Consider the following 12,531-nt stretch of genomic DNA (forward strand, 5'->3'; position numbering starts at 1 on the left):
CTGTCTCTTTTGTACTTTATATCCAGAACACAATTAACCTACAATGTATATGTAAATCAATAAAAAAAAACTTCGAGGATACTGCCCATGCATGTAACATTTCTTAACTGCTGTTTCCATAAAGATAATCAATGTAGCGTTAGAAATATACTGCAAGCTGATTATATGTAATACATATAAAGAAATGTAGCTAAAGGCAAAATCGAGTTTCGTTGCATTGTAAGTTTAAATACATATCTAACTATTGTTAGGAATAACAGTAAGGTGAGATTTATTTTTGACATATTCTAACTGATATGGATTTACAATTTTGTCAAGCTGAATTAATGTAGTGTTTACTTTTGTTGAAGTTTAAATAATTATTGCACCTGGCTCTAAAGATCACTAGCTACATTTATGACGTGTATTTTAATATGTACATTAAGACGACATGCAGTTTTGCCTCTCCTCAAGGGAGGTCGTTATGCACAGGTTTAACATACGGTAGTATCAGCTATTGTAATTGAGTCGCAGTGTCTTTGTTTAACAAATGACCTGCTTTTAATGTTGACTATCACTTTCGGTATTTTAAAGTGTATGCATTATTTAAATTAGCTACGCTTCAGTCCCAACGAAAAAAAAATCTTTCATATCATATTGATATAAACAATTTATTTAAATCATTATACATTATTCATTCTCATCATTTTATGCACAAAGTAATGACCATGGCCAATCTTTGCGATGACCTTTCCCGGATGATAAACAGATTAAGCGACTTACAAAGTGACCCTAACCAATATCTATTCCTGCCCCACTTTATCAACTTATCTCATGTAAAATTGAAACGTTCGTCTCAACTTACAGATAGCGTGTAATATCCACACAGTACGACCGAGAACAATAGAAGTGCATTTTACAACACACTAGAAACATGTCTTCGTTCGCACCCGAATCGAAAGGATCAGGGTCGACCGACAGTTCCGGGTACCAGGAGTTCGACAAAGCAGATGCCACCTTCTTTGCAGGTTAGTTTTCATTCTTGTGTTTTGATAATATATATATACATAAAAATCTACGATATTTTGATAATATTTATTGTAAATCACCAGGGCGTTGAAAATACAAGCAGGTATTCTACTGCGTAAATGCATATTAACTTCCTGGATGAAATATTTTGTATAACTTAACCAGGCATAACGTTTTTTTTTTATTGGACATGTACTCACGCAGGCGGATAAGTGCACAGACTATGGTGTGCCTTTAGGGTCGAAAGTCTACTTTACGTGCGCGCATATCGAAATAAACGTGCATGCATATTTTTACGTCCACGTATATATTTTTATACGCGCATGCTTAATTATGGAAATGCATGCTTATATAGACGTGTCCGTGTCACGTCATAGCACTTGTTATTGGGCGTGCACTTATAAATTTACGTGTGCACGTCCATATATGCGTACACCTACATATTTACGCGAGCACATGTGAAAATATACAAGTGGAAGTATATGTTTACGCGTGCACGCACATTCTAGTCGAACTAAAATATACGCGTGCACCTATATATTTAGAAGTTTACTCGTAAATATATACGTGGACGTGTTATTCTACGCGTGAACGCGTAGTTTTGGATGCACGTATATATACGCGTGCACTTTATAGTTAAAAGTGTACGCGTAAATATATACGTGGACGTGTAATTATACGCGTGAACGCGTAATTCTGGATGCACGTATATATACGCGTGCACTTTATAGTTACCAGTGTAAGCATAAATATACACGTGGACGTATAATTTTACGAGTGCACGCGTAATAATTGGTGCTCATATATATACGCGTGCACACATATATGGACGTACACGCGTTATTCTATAGGTGTACGCGTAATTATAGGTGCACGTATATATACGCGTGCACACATATATGGTCGTACACGCGTTAATTTATAGGTGTACGCGTAATTATAGGTGCACGTATATATACGCGTGCACACATATATGGACGTACACGCGTTAATTTATAGATGTATGCGTAATTATAGGTGCACGTATATATACGCGTGTACGCATATATGGACGTTCACGCGTAAATTTATAAATGCACGCGTTATTACAGGTGCACGTTTATATACACGCGCATGTTCATATATGCGTGCATCTATATATTTACAGGTAGACGTATATATTTACGCATGCACGCATATTTTTATACATATACGTATATTTTGAAATGTGCGCGCACGCAAAGCAGACTTTCGACCCAAATGGTACACCGTACTACGAAATGCTCTACAACAACAGCAGTCAAGTAGTGTCATATATAATAACGTACGATCGACTAACAGAAAACAAGTATATTATACTTCATGTTGTATTACTTTAAGCATATTAACCAAGGAATAAACGCTATAACTATTTCTTATTTTATTTTAGTGTTTCTGCTATACTATAAAAAAGAGAAACTTAATTACCACTAATTTTTGTTTGATGATTATTCAGAACATTCACAAACCATGGTAAGTCTGACTAACATATATGACAATGCGGGAAACTCGTTTGGCTCGCACATTTACGAAGTTAGTCTATGTTACATAACGATTAGAATATTTCATTCAGATAGACGTTAATGCTTTCATTCTGCCCTTTCAAAAACAATAGGGTGTTGATTCTTCGAAGACAGTCTTAATACCTGTGCAAATATGTCTGTTACTGATTTCTATTTGCTTCACCAATTTGTGTATTTGTCACCTGTAGCAAGTTCCAAATCTATCTATAGGCACAGGAAAATCGAATTGAATCGGTAAAATGTTAACTTTCACAGGAAATCCTTCTGTAAATGTTTGAGTCATGTTTATTTTTTGCCAAAATTTTAAAGTGTAATTTTCTTCTTACTTTCAGTCCGAAAGTTGCACATGGATGCAACGATAAGTGAAGTCAAAATTTCACTCCTTTGAAATTTAATGGCAAGACTAACTGAAATCGAAATTTGACGATAATTAATAACATCAATTTTTTGTCTTATATTTAAATAATAATCAGGGAAAAGCCTAGTCCCTTGACGGTCCGTCCAATGAAAGTGTTTACCCAGTAGGCATTTGACGTCGGTTAGACGTCGTATAGACGTCAGACCCCAACGTCGGATTAACGTTGGATTTTGGTTGGATTTGCAAACCGTTTAGACGTCGGATCCCGACGTTGGCTAGACGTCGCAATCCGACCATTTTCCAACTAAAATCTAACCACTTTCCAACCAAAATCTGACCAAATTTTCAACAGAATTTGCAATCAAACAAGTAATCAACACATGTATTTTATAAGCTTTATTTCACATGATAGCGACATAAGTCTAATATCATCATTCCAAAAAAGGTAATCCAGTAACTGAAACTTTCAAGTTTAGTCATGTCTGCATGATTCTTCAACGCCGCTAAAATTCCCATCTGAAATGTATAAAATTTGACAGTTTCATCATTTCATAAAATTTGAAAACTTACACAAGTATGCTAGAGCTATTACTAAAGAACATAACTGCTACGTGCAAAACAAACATGTTATATTTTAAATTCTAAAAGTATTCTCTATAACCTCATAAAATGTAATGAAGTTTTATGTTAAACGCAACTGATTTTTAAAGTAATAAACATGATGCATCAATCTTTCAAAGAATACTAGTACGTAACATTAAAAAGAATAATTATTAAACTAAGTACAACTTTCAAAATCTGCTACTCACGTTGCGGATCCCTTTGTGTAAAGTATTTATAAACTTGCTATCTTATCCCACAAATATCAAATTACCAGAAGACTTGTGTAAACCGATGCAGGCTTATCTCGCGGCGAAGGCATGACTAATAAACAACATGTGTAGAAGAAGATCCTTAGGTGAATTTAGAATAATTTATACATGTGTATAGAATGCAATTTTTTCCTGAACAGTTTTAAATTGGTAAAAAAGAAATCCGTTTCCGAAAATAGACAATCTCATGCGATTTTGTAACATAATTAATGATAATGTTTGATGTGCTAATGAACTATTGTTTATAAGCGCATGTTCAGGCATAACTATCTTTAAACTATACTAGCAAAATTACACCAGTTAATTTCATAAATGAAAACATTTAAACAGACTTTCTATCCAACCTAATTCCAACGTCTCCTAGACGTCTAAGTCTGACGTCTATTAGACGTCGTGGTTATGACGTTGTTTAGACGTTGGATTCAGGTCGCCGACGTCGCAACCAAAATCCAACGTCTAACCAACGTCGGTACGACGTCAGGTGTTTACTGGGTATTGCGTCACGAATCTTCATGTTTCTGGATAAGACGCCTCCTCTTAAAAATACGACCTTAATTTTCCTGCCATTCTGTATTCAACAGGGCTCAACTTTATTATGTACTTATTCCTTTTCCTAATAAAATAATGGAACGTACTCTAAATATGACTGTGAGTGAAGCTGTACATTTCAGTGGTTCATGCTAGAAGTGATCCGATTAAGAGACTGCATTGCACCAAAATTTTAATTAAAGATAGGGTACTTATAACATAAATCAAGGCTGTCACCTGTTTTTTACTCGGTATTTTACGTTTTCAGGTATAGGAAAAATTCCATTCAAGCCGGATGCCGGACCTGCAGAAACTATGGTGTACAAACACTACAACCCAACACAGGTAGAACATTTGTACATGTTTGAAACATTTCAGTACAGTAACTATTTCAAAAGTTAGTATATTTTTTTTATCATAATTGCAATTTTAAGAAGTTGTATGTACTATTTAAAATGAAACGAAGTTTGCTGGCAACTTTGTTCATTTGTTTGTATTTCTAATATACATTCCGACATCAATGTAAAACCATATTTCTTTTAGCACTGTATTTGTGCAGGTTGTCATGGGACGAACAATGGAAGAATGGTTAAGATTTTCCGTCTGTTTTTGGCACACATTTAGAGGAACAGGTAAATATTTATTACTTTTATTAGTAAGTTATTGTTAATATTAAGCAGTGGGCATAATTATATTTATGCTACGGTTTCCCGTTAGGGCCTTCGTGTTATCGCATCAGATACCCGCAGTGCTATGATAGCACGATGACGATGATGCAACAGCACAATAGAAAGATAGTGATGGAGTGATGCTAAGACACCACGATAGTAAGATGGTGATAGACTGATGCTAAGACAGCACTATACTAGGAAATATAGATCTAATAGCACGAAGACGAAAACGTGATCTTACTGTCGTGGCATCGCGTGTACCTGATGCGGCATCGATAGCACGATGGTCCAAATGGATTTTTCAAAAAAGGGGGGAAATTAAAGAATCATAATTGCTAAATTTTCTATTACATACGCAATATTTCGCCTGAGGCATGGAACTCAGTATGCTGTCGCCGTTTACAGTTCGTTAGGCAATACTGTAGACAGCAATTAGCGGGGCGATTTCTTGCCCGAAACAGTCATCACTGATGCGATTTCTAAAAATTTAGTTTGCTATCGTATTTTGCTGTGGGTAGGACGCAACGAAGTCTAGTATATAAAAAAAGTTCAACAAATGATTTTCTAACTCATAGGTGCTGATCCATTTGGCTTCCCGACCCTGATCCGACCATGGGATGATGGTAGTAACACAATGTCAAACGCACGTAGAAGACTTCGAGCAGGGTTCGAGTTTTTCACCAAACTTGGTGTGAAATACTGGACATTCCACGACAGGTTGGTATTATTTCTACTCTTACGAATATTTCAAGTTCCCATCATTATATCTTGGAATGAATGCGGTTATACATGTGATCAAATGATTTTCATTTTGCACAGGCATATATAAATATAGTAACATGTACGCAAAAGTGTGTACAGAACGATGTGGTTTATGGAACACAATTTTTGTGCAACTCTTATGTAGTTTTCTTCATTCAAAATAAAACACCCTTATCAAATCTAAAGCTTAGCACATTCAACGACAACCCAGGGTATGGGTTTAGATGAGCAAAATTTGCTACAAAAATAACACAAACAAAGACATGCAAAAGTGTTAATACCTTTCATGTAATATATGAAATACACATTTTTGATATACTTAAATTGTTAATTTATTTATAATTTTCGGAACATTTTATAGAGATATTGCGCCGGAAGGAGCTACCTTGGAAGAGACTAACCGGAATCTAGATGAGATTGCAGACCTTGCCTTAGAATTACAGAAAAAGACAGGAGTGAAATTACTCTGGGCCACATCAAACCTGTTCGCACATCCCAGGTACTTTAGCCACAGTATACATTTTTAACTAGAACTTGATTTCACTTATTCTAATGGGGAGGGGCTGTTTGTTTGTTTTGTTGGATTTAACGTCGCACCGACACAATTATAGGACATATGGCGACTTTCTAGCTTTGATGGTGGAGGAAGAACCCAGGTGCCCCTCTGTGCATTATTTCATCACGGGCGGGCACCTGGGTAGAACCACCGACCTTCCGTATGCTAGCTGAATGGCTTCCTTACATGAAGTATTCGACGCCCCGAGTGAGGCTCGAACCCACATCTTAACCACTAGGCCACGTAGGCCTCTGGGGAGGGTCTCCGTGGCCGAGTATTTAAGGTCGCTGACTTCGAATCACTTACCTGTCACCGCTGTGAATTCGAAACCTCGCTTGCGGTTTAGAATTCTGACACAGTTATTTGATTGGCATTTGCAATTTATCTGAGTCAAAATGAATTTCCACGTAGCTAAATCTAGAACCGTAGCAAATCACTAAACCTCTCGCTGCAAGTTAGAAAATGTCAGTCACAGCTGGTGTACTACCTTATGAGTTATGACATGTTGGATTGAAATGAGATCGACATCAGTACATTTCAGTTTGCTATACAATCTATAGGACTTTATTTAATTAAGTGATATACAGTCAAAAATGTGTGCGTTCATTCATAAAAATGCTGCAAAGCGTAAAACTTAATTCGCTTATTAGTGGTTGTCTTTTACATAAATGTTATAACCACACTTGTATTTCAGATCTTTTGAATTAAAAATATTTCAGTCTTAATTTATTAGAAGGATAACGAGTTTTGCAATATATGTATTATTATTGGCCCCTAAATTGCTGTTTCAATATTTTTGGAAAAAAGGCGTTTGTTACTCGTATTTTTCTTTTCTTTACTACAGATACATGAATGGGGCGGGCAGTAATCCTGATGCAAGTATTTTTGCCTACGCCGCAGCCCAAGTAAAGAAATGTCTCGAAGTTGCCAAGAGACTCGGCGCAGAAAATTTCGGTTTGTTATTCGTTTTGGTGTGGTTGGGGTGGAAAACTGTCTATTATATGCGATATATATACTTGTATTGAAATTATTAAATTTCATCTGATATCAATGGCTATAATAAAAGGTCACAGGTCAACCCAGTATGGTCAAAAAAAGATCTTTGACCTTGTAAATACAACATCTTTTTGGAAGTAACAATGCCTTATCATAGTATCGCTTGGACAGTATTTCACATCATTCTGTTTCATATACTGCACTAATCTTTTTTCATATAAAGCCATATTGTTTTGGGTGAAATGTTTCCTTATATGTTGATGCTGTTTTCAGTGGTCAGTTTGTCTTTATATTGAAATAGTTTGGCCATAATGACTTGTTTTATAGTCAAAGTGATCTTTTAAGAGAGGTTTCGATATCATTCGTATTTTACGCTGACTTTTTGCACTTTATCGTATTTTGGAGATGAATTTATAGCACATGTACCTCAAAGTGAAAACGTTTTGATGATACTTCCGTTGGCAGTAAAACGTTTTAAATAAAGATATTTAATTAAATTCTGTTTGATGCTTTCAAAACGGGTAGGTTTTCTATATTTGCAGTGTTTTGGGGCGGACGTGAAGGATATCACACATTGCTGAACACAGATATATTGCAAGAGCAGAATCATTTGGCAAACTTCTTTAGAATGGCTTCAGGTAAAATAAACTTCTTTTTTATGATGATCATGTTATGATCTGAGTCTAATTCTATATAGATTTAATAAACTGTGAAATTGTTCCGTTGTCTCAGTATTTGCGTACTTATTATGTCTCCCAACATGGCGATGGAAGACATATTGTTTTTGCCCTGTCCATCCGTCCGTCCGTCACACTTCATTTCCTATCAATATCAATAACTGGAGAACCATTTGACCTTGAACCTTCAAACTTCATAGGCTGATGGGACTTACGGAGTAGATGGTCCTTTTCGTTTTGGGGGTAACTCAATCAAAGGTCACGGTCACAGGGGCTTGAACATGGAAAACCGTTCCCGATTGATAACTTGAAAACCACTTGACGCATAATGTTGAAACTTTGTAGGATGATTGGACATGCAAAGTTGATGACCAGTGTTGCTTTTAGGATCATTTTATCAAAGGTTAAGGTCACAGGGGCCATAATCCGTCACACTTCATTTTTATTCAATAACTAGAGAACAAATTTGGCATAGAACCTTCGAATTTCAAAGGGTGACAGAGTTTACGGAGCAGATGACCGCTATTGTTTTTGGGATCATTCCATCAAAGGTGAAGGTCACAGGGGTCTAAACATCGAAAACCGTTTCCGATCAATAACTTGAGAATCGCTTGACCCAGAATGTTGAAACTTCATAGGATGACTGGACATGCAGAGTAGATGACTAATTGACTTTGGGGTCGCTCAATCAAAGGTCAAGGTCACAGGGACCCGAACATGGAAAAAAGTTTCTTATCAATAACTTGAGAACCACTTGACCCAAAATGTTGAAACTTCATAGGATGATTGGATATACTGAGATCTCTATTGCATTCCAGTCACTAAGCAAACCATCAGTGTCTATTTGACTTTCGTTCCTGTCCCCTATTGACTTCTTGTCTATTATAAATACTACTATGCTTTGGGGGAAACATAGCTTTTTCTACAAAAGCATCTTCTAGTTCTACCTTGTTTTTCGCTTGGTGTCAATTTCAGATGCATGTCCTTTTTTCTGTTTTACAACAAAACCTAAACTTAACAAAAATGCTTAACATAATGTTCATGATTCGTTTTCAGAATACAAGAAAAAGATTGGATTTACTGGCACTTTGCTTATCGAACCAAAACCAAAAGAACCATCAAAACACCAGTATGATTATGGTAATTCAGTTACACTTATTGCGTTCAACAATTTGTTTTAAGATATGTTATTATTTACTACGTAAGCTCCGCGGAAATATGTGGGGCCAGTCTGATAAATGGAGACGGAGCGGGGGTCACTTAAACCGCGTAATTGAATTGTTTCACAGATCAATTATTTAATATTACCCGGCATGAAAACATACTATCCTCCACAAAACTACAGCGGGTCACCCTCTACGCACCTTTTAACCAATGAAAATGATAGGATCTTGTGGGGGATATAACAATATATACTAAGGCATCTGCGGTCAGGTGATTACAGATGTTCTTTTCGAATCACTCGCTCTTCACCGCTGTTGGTTTTAGCTGCACTTGACTTCCATTCAAGGAAGCCATCCAGCTGAGTACGTTTTATCTAGATACCACCATGTTTCACCATAATTCCCATAAAGGACAGGTAATAATTCTACCAACACTAGGCATGGCTAGCGTCAAATCGATGAAAGCAAATGGTTTTCCCCGTTTCTTTGCAATAGAACATTACAAGGCATTACTACAAAAAGATTTATTTATAGCTCCGGACGTCCATAGGTTATGAATTGGTATGCAGTGTATAATATATTCATTAGTTTTGGTTAAGTCTTCCTCGATATTGATCTTTCATTTAAGATAGAAATTTCGGCACTTGTCCATGTTTGAATAGTGTTCGGTACTTTAAGTAAATAAATGACATTTTGTATTGCAGATGCTATGACAGTCATCGCATTCTTAAAGACCTACGGACTTGATAAGGAGTTCAAGGTGAGTGATAAATTATAACAGCAACGAACGGAGAATGTTTCTTTAAATTTGATAAAAATTCTATTACTTTCAGAACTGATAGGGAAAAGATATCATCGCTTTTTAATCGTTTTGAATTTTCCCTTTTGCAGCTTAACATAGAGCCTAACCATACCACACTTGCCGGTCACGGGTATGAACATGATGTTGCCATGGCATCAGCGTAAGTTTTATATTTATCTAATTGTAACTATTTTTCCTATAAATTTGACATATTTATTTTAAGCATATCTGTTTTGTACACTATATACTGTCATTAGAATTAACAAATACTAGATCTTTGTCTGTTTCAGAAACACATATACATTTGTGCGTCAGAAAATTATATAGTTTTTGCTTAGCATTCATTTTTGAATGTTTTCGAAGGAAGGAACGAAAAAAATTGTTTCGTAACATATTTCAAACATCGTCTCTTGGTAAAATATCATGTTGTATTTAAACATAAGTTGATTTGTTTCACTGCAGGTTCGGTATGCTGGGCTCTGTAGATTCGAACACGGGTTCCCCAGATCTTGGTTGGGATACGGATCAGTTCCCTATGGATATCAAAAACAGTACACAAGTTATGAGGGTGCGTGTTTTAAAAACATACGATTTGTTAGCTTCAAAATTTACTCAGTATATACCCAGTAAAGTTAAAATCAAATGATAAATATTTAGATATTTATATGATGATTGTTGTTGTTTTCAGGTCGTACTAGAACAAGGTGGATTAGCACCGGGTGGTCTAAATTTTGACTGTAAAGTACGAAGAGAGTCTACCAATCTTAAGGACATGTTTATTTCTCACATAGGTATTTACATTTTCATAAAATACACAGGAAGATGTAAAAAAAACTTGTTTGATGAACACTTTTTAAAAATAAATCACCAGGTTTCACGTTCGTTTAATCAAAGTTTGCAGATGTAACAAGGACTATGAGGGTAGTGAATTATGTATGTAAAATATTGTTGTTTACCTAAAAACACAGTGTTGTAATGTAGCCTTGTCTGCAAATGTCTGTTCTGCTGTTACATGCTGTTGCTTACATGGTTACTTTATAACCTACTGATCATGAATTGTACGCATTTGTTGTTGTTTCTCCTTTTAGGTGCAATGGATTCATTTGCAAGAGCATTGAAATGTGCTGCAAAGATCAAGGAGGAAGGGGTCTTTGCTAAACATGTCGAGGTATGTAACATAATACTGTAAAATTAGTTTATTTTCAAGACACGCCGTTCTCAAACGCGAACATCTACGAGCAGTCAGGCTACCTACGCAATGAATATTGCATCGTAAAAGTTTTATTGTTTTGTTTCTATCATATTACAGAAGTTTTATAAAGTCCATACATTTGTATAATGTGGTGCTTAAATGATGTATATAATTCCGAATTTAACTTGTATTTTAATTACAGGAACGTTACAGCTCGTATAGAAGTGGGATTGGACAGAAAATCGACCAAGGTACAGCAACGTTCGAGGAACTCGAGGTATTTCTGTTTACAATCAAACTGATTAAGACTAGATAATTACATATGATTTAAAAAATTTGTCAGTATAAACAGCATCTGTAATATAAATAAGCTTTGTATTTACAGACGATTCAGACCAGTTATATAGCTCTTCGGCTTGTTATTTAGATAGGCAATGCAATATCAATGTTTCTTGCACTTAGATTGCAACGTTTAAAACCTACTATTTATATCACTAGAACTTTGTGAAAGATTAATTTCTTTGTTTACAGAAATACACAATGGAAAATGGCGAGCCAACGGCAGCATCTGGTCAGCAAGAACATTATGAAACCATGATGAACTATTATGTCTAACAATTCAGCCACATATTGAATGAGCAAAGACGATTAATGTGCAACACAAAATAATTAGGGGAAATGTATACTTAATATATATTACATTGTACATGTATTTACAACAGCACAAATCTGATCTGTAACATTTGGTATCTCACAGAAATTGTAAACACTGATTTCTTAGCTTAGGTAGTATACCCTAAAAAGAAACATATCTTGGGTGTTTTTGAAAACGGTATCTTTTTAAATATGTATACGACCTAACCAAGAATAATGTGAATTTTCAAATCACACTTGCGTTTTGAATTATATATGCACATGAACACTTTTACTTTGTAATCATATCTTTTATTGTATTGGATAAGATGTTTAGAATACTAGTAATACTGCAAATGGGCACTGCAGAGACTTATTGAAATAAACGTTTCAATATAGCCATATGTCTTATTATTTGTAACGTCAACCAATGGCATAAAGATCCTCTAGTATTGTGTATAGAAACTCCTTCCACAGTTGAAAACCAGTAAAAGCACTGATAAATGAAAGAATTCAGCGGGTATAACACAAGACGAGTGTGGGACTGTACATGAGTTTTATCTAGTACATCTTTACTTTTACATAGGAAAAGATATTCCACTCATTCTGTAGCATTCGATTCAAATGCATGTAAACCTTATTTGCAAAAGTTCATTTTCAAGTTGTGCATAGAATTTTCTTGTAAAACTGAGTTTCAGTTCAAACGTGCAATGTTTCACTAAATTACCCTATAAAAATAGTTCAGTGTGAAGTTGAATTACATGTATGTTGT

General features: G+C 35.4%; 1 protein-coding gene and 1 long non-coding RNA gene across 3 annotated transcripts; one reads left to right on the forward strand and one right to left on the reverse strand.

Moving 5' to 3' along the window:
• Positions 1-87: 87 nt before the first annotated feature.
• On the forward strand, positions 88-12,161 carry LOC123524741 (xylose isomerase-like). 2 transcript variants are annotated; one of them, XM_053538508.1, is made up of 16 exons: positions 88-219; positions 847-1,007; positions 4,576-4,652; positions 4,867-4,939; positions 5,554-5,695; positions 6,102-6,239; positions 7,141-7,250; positions 7,835-7,930; positions 9,026-9,109; positions 9,837-9,892; positions 10,024-10,094; positions 10,397-10,502; positions 10,623-10,725; positions 11,023-11,102; positions 11,329-11,403; positions 11,658-12,161. In XM_053538508.1, exons 2-16 carry the CDS (start codon positions 914-916, stop codon positions 11,739-11,741), a joined length of 1,389 nt encoding a protein of 462 aa, XP_053394483.1. In that variant the 5' UTR covers positions 88-219; positions 847-913; the 3' UTR covers positions 11,742-12,161. The 2 variants fall into 2 exon arrangements, with proteins under 2 accessions (XP_053394483.1, XP_053394482.1); XM_053538507.1 differs by having other exon boundaries at positions 162-264.
• LOC123562040 (uncharacterized) lies at positions 3,289-4,181 on the reverse strand. Its single transcript, XR_008370227.1, has 2 exons — positions 3,717-4,181; positions 3,289-3,423 (listed from the first exon to the last, which is right to left on the reverse strand). It is a non-coding gene; the product is annotated as an uncharacterized LOC123562040 (long non-coding RNA).
• Positions 12,162-12,531: the final 370 nt, after the last annotated feature.

This window comes from Mercenaria mercenaria, chromosome 3 (assembly GCF_021730395.1).
Source record: "Mercenaria mercenaria strain notata chromosome 3, MADL_Memer_1, whole genome shotgun sequence".
Taxonomy (NCBI): domain Eukaryota; kingdom Metazoa; phylum Mollusca; class Bivalvia; order Venerida; family Veneridae; genus Mercenaria; species Mercenaria mercenaria.